Source organism: Apium graveolens, chromosome 11 (assembly GCF_009905375.1).
Source record: "Apium graveolens cultivar Ventura chromosome 11, ASM990537v1, whole genome shotgun sequence".
NCBI classification, from domain to species: domain Eukaryota; kingdom Viridiplantae; phylum Streptophyta; class Magnoliopsida; order Apiales; family Apiaceae; genus Apium; species Apium graveolens.
Genome location: NC_133657.1, coordinates 165,375,944 through 165,385,413, shown reverse-complemented (window position 1 = coordinate 165,385,413; position 9,470 = coordinate 165,375,944). Strand labels below are relative to the sequence as shown.

At 33.7% G+C, this 9,470-nt stretch overlaps 1 protein-coding gene across 1 annotated transcript; it reads left to right on the top strand.

Annotated features, from left to right (window-relative positions):
• Nucleotides 1–5,169: 5,169 nt before the first annotated feature.
• On the top strand, nt 5,170–6,929 carry LOC141696098 (uncharacterized). Its single transcript, XM_074500284.1, has 6 exons — nt 5,170–5,667; nt 5,881–5,976; nt 6,320–6,373; nt 6,415–6,471; nt 6,568–6,730; nt 6,790–6,929. Exons 1-6 carry the CDS (start codon nt 5,170–5,172, stop codon nt 6,927–6,929), a joined length of 1,008 nt encoding a protein of 335 aa, XP_074356385.1.
• Nucleotides 6,930–9,470: the final 2,541 nt, after the last annotated feature.

Genomic DNA, 9,470 nt, shown 5'->3' with positions numbered 1-9,470 from the left:
TATTATTTTTCAACAAACAATGTTGTTGATTATAATTTTATTAAGATAGATTATGGAGCTTTTGACATGAATTAGAATTACTTAGACTTTACCCTAAGTGATCAATGATTTAACAAAAACTCATTCATATTGAAAGACAAATCTCTCTTTCTCTTCCTAATAATGCTAGGTCATCAGTATGTGTCTTATCAAATCATTTATCTTTTTAGGCATAAAAACAAACTTGTGCACTCGAACAGTTTTAGGAGAAAATCAAACTTCTTTTTATATTAGTGATTTCTTATTTCATTTAAAATCTTTTGAAATCACTATTGTACATCATTTCTGTCAAAAGATTAAATATATGATTTTCATTCATTATAGATCTTAAGTACATTTTATCTCTATTGCTATATATTCTGTGATACAGGTTCAGCCTCCAATTGCCTTCATTCATTGGCAATCATGAGGTTGAAAACTCACAACATATATCCCAGACTGTAAACACAAACATAAAAACAGAACCAACCAATACTCTCTTACCACTAAAATGTAGTATGAATGAGCGTGAGGGAGATAGTGCCTTAGTGCACCTCATAAGGAAGGTTCTGAAGTCAACCCAGCAGCTCTGTCTCCTACAAAGATAAGTAGTATTTAAACCGAGACAACTGCTAGCCCCCATACATTTTCTCAAAAATATGTAATGGCTGAAAAAGGCACAAAAACAGTTACTAGATTCATCCTCTCAACAGGGTGCATCTATTGAAATTTGCCTGTCGGCCAGGGTATCCGATGTAGTGTCACCACCTCAAACACAAACAATTCTTGATTCACAAGGAAATGTTACACACACAAAGGAGGAGTTGACGGAAACAAGAGTTTCGACCATTTTAAGGTCAGATTCGATTGTTCAAGGTTCTTTAATGGACCAATTGCCTTTATAGGTGTTAGGAGATGATACTGATCCAAAAGCCATATGTCAGTGGTCAGTGTCTACCTCCCCAGGCTTAAATCCCCTGGATGCATCTGCGGATAGTGGACCTGACATAGGCGCAGATCGACAACTTGTTGACAATGATTCAGATATTACCTGATGAGTCACAAGGAAATGTCTTCACAGACATTAGAAGGGAACTTTGATCTTTATGCTAAATTCGTTGGATCATTGTTAACCTTCCCATAATTCAAATCTGGAACCCTAAAAGGGAAACTAGAAACTTGTAGATTATGACTCAGATTTATCTGACGAGTTTTACAAGGACGGGGATTTGTGAACTCCCATTGCACCACCTGTGACCTCCTTAAGGATGGCTAAGGTGATTTTCCTATTGTACGGGAGAGGTGGTAAACACAAGGTGATCTCCTTTAAGCATTTGATTCTCATAGGGGGAGAAGCAAGAGACATATGCGCTTCTCAACAAGAAATGTGGTTGTGCAAAAGAAGATGAAACTACTTGAAGATATGTTCAGTCTAGAGGAACATCTATTTGAAATCTGGAAAATGTTAAATATTATCCAGAACTTTTCTGCTATTTACTTTGCATTTCTGTTTATATCTTTTTCTTATTTGTTAGTTGAGATATCCTCTAGGTATTTGTTGTTATTGTCTAACAAACAAATAGGGGGAGATTGAAAGGCATATGTCATAGCCTATTTGTTTATTCGAGGATTTAACTCAACTCAAATAAGAATGTAACAAGTAAATAGTGGATCTACCGTCAAAGAGATCTCACAAAGTAACATCTGTCAAAGGATTCAGAAACAATGTTCATCTACAGACTTGAAGAATTACTTCACTGGAAGAAGTTCAAGAAATTGATCAAGCCTCAGTGATATAAATCAAGATTGTGGATTTAATCAAGTGACAGAGATCTTGTCAGGGTATCAGATAATTACAGGGATTTAATCTGAAGAAAATCAATTTATTAAAGTCAAGACATGAAGAAACATCACGGAAGGTAGTCACTCATGAACCAGACAGTACATCGAGTGTCAACATTGAAGTGGTGGAATTGATTCATAATTTTCAGTGATTTTCAGAAGATCTTCAGAAGAGTGGTTGCTGTTTAAGAGTAGTATTAATTCTCTATTAATTAATTAAGTCATATAATTTAATTAAGAAAATAAATTATATCTGCAAAGATTAATTTATTTATTAATTGAATTAATTGATTAATTAATCCTGAATTAATATTATGAATTTTCAGAATTGATTTTGAATTTATATTCAATATTAATTCAGCATGACAATCAATTGAACTGGTATGACAATCAGATTGTCAAACCGAAAGTCATGCTAGTTCAAATTGATTGTCATACCGAAAGTTCTACTAGCTATGAGATTGTCTTGCTAGTTCAGGAGATAGTCATACCGAAAGTCATGCTAGTTCAGGAGATAGTCATACCGATTGTCATGCTAGTTCAGGAGATTGTCTCACCGAAAGTCATGCCAATTCACAGATTATCTTGCCAGTTCATTTCAGTTATGTTGATTATATTTAAAGACAAGCAGCAGACGTTCAACAAAGACTATCAACACACTCAACCAACCAAGAACACAGCAGCCGCAGAACAAAACATTTCATCTCTCTGCTGAATTCAAGATCATCAATTTCTAGTTTTAAAGTTCAATCCAAACCACTAGAAATCATTATCTTGTTCTTAGCATTTGATCTTAGAACTTAATCTCAAATTGCTTTTAGCATTTGATCTTTTTATTGCAAAAATATAAAAAGTTCATGTCGAATTTATTCTAGATTTGTGATAATTTATTTGAGATTAATCCCTTGTAAACGATACCGTTGTTGTAACACCTTTCAAGTTTAATAATAGTTTTATTTAACTTGAATTTTGTTTCAATTTTTTATTTCGCATTAAATTCGATTAAACGGTATAGTTTGTATTCAACCCCCCTTCTACAAACATATTGGGACCTAACATACTCCCGTATAAGTACACCTTTTGTTATTTATTATTCGTTTCAAGTATGAGTTTTAAAACTTCTACTTTATTTATTTTTATAAAGATTATCCTTTATGGGAATATTATTTAAATAATAATATTCAGATATTTTCCAACGTATCGGGACTGATTTATTTTATTAAATCATCGTTACTCCAAATATTCTTAAAAATGTTTTCGAGTCTTCAAAAATGATTTTAAAAGTTAGAGCGGATCCCAAAACTTATTTTCAAATTTAAAATCTTCCATTAGAGGGGATTTAAATACTCACTCAAAACCTAAGGGATCCGGCTCCGTGGTGTATTTTCGGCGCAACAAAATTACTAATTTGATAAAAGAATTTGATTACTTGCCCAACGTTCGGGAAGTAAGTCCATCTAAATGAGTCGGCATAAGCGACAAGCCGGGGTACGGTCTATCAAAGTGTAAGTTGCTGGGTGGCAGTCCATCAACGCGTAAGAGGCCGGGTGGTGGTCCAGCACAAGGTCCTAATGCGGTCAGGGTGATGAACGGTGGGGGATTCATCCATCTACTAGTAGAAAAGGTTACTTAATTGGTATTTTTGCCTGATCAGCAAGATATCGGGTTTATGCCAAGTTTTCTTCTTTCCAAATTCATTGGGTATTACAACTCTGTTTATACTTTTCATAACAGAGATTTTAAAGGAGTGTATGAGATATATATAGGTATATATATATATATCGGGAATTAATGAAGTATCTCGTAACTTCATTTCTTTTAAATGATATTTCAAAGATTAATTATATTCAAGTCTTATCTTGTAGTCTCATCAATGTGATGAACTTTTGACACTTATTATAACTTGAACGGTGGGAGTCCAAGTAGTATTCAAATAAGATATAATTATAGCTCATGGGAGATTAATTTCTGGTTTATACCATTTAGAGTTTTCTAGAGATAATGCTTCTATACTGTCCCCTGTTATGAACTCAGTTGTTTCCAAACATAAACTCAGTGCCATTTGGCATATGCGTTTGGACATGCCTCTAATTAAGTTTTGCATAAAATTCCAACGGTTGGTTCAGACATTTTAGATGATAGCAATCAGCAATGCCTTGTCTAAATAGACAAACTTATCTTTTCCTTTGAGTGCAAGTCATTCATCTCAAATTTTTGAATTGATTCACGTGGATATATGGGGACCTTATAGTCATGAAACAACTCAAGGTTGTAGATTTTTTCTGACTATAGTTGATGATCATTCAAGAAATGTATGGACTTTTCTTCTTCCTTCTAAACAACATGTGTTTGTTCAACTCAAGCATTTCTTTGTTTATGTCAAAAATCAATTCCAGACATCTGTCAAACAGCTTCGTAGTGATAATGTGATTGAATTTTTCAACAACTCTCTGTTAACTTTGATGCTTGACAAAGGAATAGTCCATCAATCTTCTTGTGTTGCTACACCTGCCCAAAACAGCAGAGTTGAACGTAAACATCGTCAAATGTAATCTATTTCTAAATAAATACGTTTTCAATCAGGATTGCCTATTCGATATTGGGGGGAGTGTATTTTAAATAATCATCAACAGGCTTCCCACACCTATTTTGCAGCATAAAACACCTTTTGATTGTCTGTATGGTTCAGTTCCTGATTACAGCTTATTCAAGCTTTTTGGATGTCTTTGTTTTGCTTCCTGATTACAGCTTATTCATGAAAGTGATAAGTTTCATCCAAGAGCTATTAGGTGTGTTTTTTTGGATATCCTCTTGATCATAAAGGTTTTAAATTGCTCAATTTGGATACTAAGCATATCTTTGTTTCTCGTCATGTTGTTTTCCATAAATTGGTGTTTCCTTTTCTTAATCAAACACACACTTCTACTCCTTCTGATCCACATTTCATCCATCATTGGTGTAATTCTCCCGATGTTAGTTCTCCTGATGTTAGTCCTTTCACCTTGGCTCCTTTAATTTCTTCTAGCTAAAGTTTGTTCTTCTCAATCTGAGCATTCTGATTTAGCATCATCTCCACAGATTGCTAATGATTCTTCTGACATTTTACAATCTGAGCTTATTTCATCTGATTCTTTTGTTGATGAGGGGTTACCTCCTGATGTTGACACTTTAGTCAATATGCAGGCAGACGTTTCCTTATTTAATTCTTAACCCTTTTTCAGAAGGTCTAATAGAGACAGGCAACAACCACAGTGGTGGAAAGATTATCAATTTTCTCATAATCCTGGTACTACTTCTGCCAAGTATCCAATGGAAAATTTTGTTTCTACTGCTTATTTTTCTCCTAAACACAGTTTTTTCTTAGCACAAATTGCTCAACATAAGGAACCTAGAACTTTTGCTCGGGCAGTTCTTGACCCACAATGGATTCTTGCCATGAATAAAGAGTTAGATGCCTTAGAATCTAACAATACATGGGAGTTGGTCACACTACCTCTAGGCAAACAGACCATAGGGTGTAAGTGGGTCTTTAAGATCAAGTATCTTGCTAATAGTGAGATAGATAGGTACAAGGTTCGCCTTTTTGCTAAAGGGTATACTCAGCAGCCTAGTGTTGATTTTCATGACACGTTTTCCCCTGTTGCCAAGGGTGTCAATGTCAAATCTGTTATGGCAATTACAACTTCTAAAAATTGGTCCATCTATCAACTCGATATTAAAAATGCCTTTTTACATGGAGATTTGCTCGAGGAAGTCTATATGGATATACCTCTTGGTTATCAAATTGATGTTCATGCTCAAGGTTTGGTTTGTCGATTAATCAAATCAATATATGGTTTACGGCAGGCATCTAGAGAATGGAGTAAAAAACTGTCTGATTTTCTTCTTACTATTTGTTTCAAACGATCTCTTGCAGACTATTCCATGTTTAATTATCAACAATAATCTTTCTTTACCATTGTAGTCATATACGTGGATTACATTCTTTTAACTGGTAATCACAGTGATTTCATTATTTAGGTCAAAGCTGCTTTACATGAGAATTTTAGCATTAAAGATCTGGGACAAGCTAAGTATTATCTTGGCTTAGAAATCTCTCAAAATGATGAGGGTTTGGTCTTAAGTCAATAGAAGTTTACCTTGGATATGCTCTCCAGTACAAAGCTTCTAGATGTTAAGCCCCTTTCTATTCCTTTAGACCTGAACATCAAGCTTTTTGACAATATTAAGTCTGGAGCTTTAGTCTTTAATCCTTCCCTTTATCGAAGTTTGGTTGGCAAATTGCTATATTTAACCTTTACTCATCCTGACATTAGTTTTTCAGTGCATTTACTTAGCCAGTTTATGCAAGCTCCACGAGAGAAACATTTTGCTGAATTATTATGTGTTTTGCGTTATTTGAAGTGTACTGCTGGGTTAGGATTATTCTTTCCTGTTCAGTCTGATTTGGTTTTGCAAGGTTTCTGTGACAGTGATTGGGGAGGTTGTACTGTCACATGCCGGTCAGTTACAGGTTTCTGTTCAAAATTGGGTTCTTCGTTAATATCCTGACAGGCAAAGAAGCAGTCTGTTACTTCTAAAAGTACAATAAAGGCAGAATATCGTGCTTTGGCATTTATCACCACTGAGATCATGTGGCTTAAATACTTACTTGCTGATCTGTAAGTACCCGTTACTAATGCAGTTGTTTTTTATTGTGATAATCAGGCTGCAGTTGAGATAGCAAATAATCCATTTCAACATGCTCGCATCAAGCCTATTGAATTGGACTGTCATTTCATCCGGGAGAAGATTCAAGCAGGCATCATCAGTCCTCAAAGAATTTCTACTAAAGATCAGTTGGCTGATATTTTTACTAAAGCATTGAGAGGTGCTGCCCATTGGTTATCTGCTCTAAACTGGGTTTACACAATCCTTATGTGTCTCCAGTTTGTGGGGGGAGTAATAGGCCTACTACTACTAGTGCAGTTGCAACTACTATATACCTAAAGGCTCAGCATAAAGCATCTGTGAATCATGCTCTAGTTTCTCAAGTAGATAAACATTTGATTGGTTGTATATGGACTTAGTAATGTTACCTGTACCAGTTGTACTCTTGTTGGTTGTGTTTAGGAGGTAAAGCTTGTATAAATACTCTGATGGAATGTAATGAAGACTACTTTCATTTTGCACAATACAATCTCTATGTATATACTTAGATAATACATACAGATCTGAAGATAGTAAAGCTAATAATATCCTACAACAGAAGCTAGACTGGATGATCGCTATGGCACTATGGCAGACAATACTGTTATGACCGACTCAAAAGGAATTCCACACCAAGATGCTGGAAGAAGTTAAATCAAGGAGACTGCAGTCGTCGTTTACAAGATATTACTGAGTGCTTCAGCGTTCTTTATGTTTCTTTCTAACAATTTCCTAATGCACTTTAAATTATTAGAAATGTAAAATTTTCTTTATTAAGTAAGAGTTGTTTTGTTATAATATTACGATGTTGGTCCGTCAGATGGACGTAATCTGAAGCAGCTGATATATCATGAACATGTCAAAAAAACCGGTGCTAATAGGTAGCATAATCGATCCTGATTCCTCTACTTAGCTCAGTTATTATTTTTATGTTATGTAAACTTTATTTTCAAGTTTTTAACATTGTCTCATCAATCTTCTTTACTTCAAATTTTAAAGGGCTAATAGGCTAAAACATAGCCTGCAATTGGGTTATTGAACTCAAAAAACTTGCATTTACATAACTCAATAAATTAAAACTTGCATTTAGGTCACTACCATTAACATCACTAACATAATAAAAACTGAACTTGCAATTTACAATACTGAACGCAACCCCAATTTATATTTACATTACTAGATTAATAAAACTTGTAACTAGGGTTACTGAATAAAAATAAACTTGCAAATGGGAACTAAATAAAAATAAACATAATATTTAATATATATATATATATGTTTGTGTATATACACACATAAACACACTATAAATTTATTATAATATATTTTTAAATTATTTAAATATTTAAATATAAAATATATTTATTCAGATTCAGATATTATCGGATACGAATATGCCTATATCTGTATCCCGATCTGCAATCGTCAGATTCGAATACGGATAATATTCGTTTTGTTTCGGATACTGATAATAACCACTTTATTTCGGATACAGATAAAATCTGTTTTATTTCAGATACGAATACGGATTTTTCGGACGAATATCGGATTTTTTGAATTTTTTTGACAGCCTACTTATTGGGACCAAAAAGCCATTTCAATCCGCTAAATACCAAGCACCAATATTATCTTTTTTATTTGGTCAAACATCTAATTTATACAATAAGCTAATTTTATCTCAAAAAGCTAACTTCCAAACATGGCCTAAATCTAACCGAGAATACTATAATATAATATTTAAAACAAGATTTTCATTTTTATGATTTTCGATAAATATAAATTTAATTTCAATTGTTATTTTTAATATTAAAAACTAAATTATTAATTTAATTGAGTAAATAAATGTATATAAATGAAAATATGTGTTATTTTATAATTTTTTGACTTGGATTATCGAATTGCCAGTTGACCATCAGTTCAATAATTTAATTGCAATTTTTTAATAGTTCAGTTAGTTAATTGCAAGTTTATATTAGTTCACTTAGTCATGTGCAAACTTTTTGAGTTCGTAGTTGCAAGTTTTGGGTCAGTTTGATTATATTTTAGCCTATTACCCCAAATTTTAAATGCTTTATCTTTGAGAACCTCGTGGTGTTGATTCAGGCGTTGAGGAAATAGTTTTGCTTCTTACTTGGGAACTAAATGATGTAGGCAGCTTGGATATGCGGGCATTGGTTAAATAGGAAAAGTGATGCAGCCAAAGTCGTGTCACATATCTGAGCCCTATAATTTAAAAAGTACTTATATCAAAACTTGACCAGATCTAAATATAGCCTTTTTGACCCTCTAAACGACATTATCTTGAAAAACAAAAACCACGAAAGTTGTAGAGAACGAAAATACCTTTCTAAAAAGTCCAGGATCACTGAAAGATAAAATTGACAGCATATGATGGAGCAAATAGGATAAAGTTAGCTAAATTTTCGCTAAATTAACAACATATTGGCCTGGTGTTAAAAAATGACAGCTTGGTGGCTAATTTTATCTTTTACCTTTTGAATACATGTGGCGTCCACCAATATTTGTTAAGTATGGGCCGTTAAATATAAAATTTTTTTTTTTTTTTTTTGCCAAGAAAAGAATGATTTTATTAATACTTCAAATCACTCAAAAGTACATGTTGAAATTCAGAATGGACATCTCCGAATCTCCAAATACGGTCAGCTACAGAACAGCTATATCTCGCCAAATAGTGAGACACTCTATTCGCTGAACGTTTCACAAAACGAATAAGCACATTACTTGCTTTTAAACTAGCTAACAAAGCACGACATTCCTCCACCACTCTCCCCAAGTATGAGAAACTCGCGACTGAAGATCTAATTGCCTGAATTACTTGCAGACAATCGGACTCTACTTCCACACCTGACTGATTCGATTCCTTTATCCAGCTTAATGCTTCTCTAATACCAATAGCCTCT

Coding starts and splice junctions, on each gene's coding strand:
- LOC141696098 (XM_074500284.1), top strand. CDS start 5,170: ATGGAAAATTTTGTTTCTACTGCTTATTTTTCTCCTAAACACAGTTTT. Junction 5,977..6,319: donor CTCAAAATGATGAGGGTTTG/GTCTTAAGTCAA, acceptor TGGTTTTGCAAG/GTTTCTGTGACAGTGATTGG. Junction 6,472..6,567: donor AGGCAGAATATCGTGCTTTG/GCATTTATCACC, acceptor TGTGATAATCAG/GCTGCAGTTGAGATAGCAAA.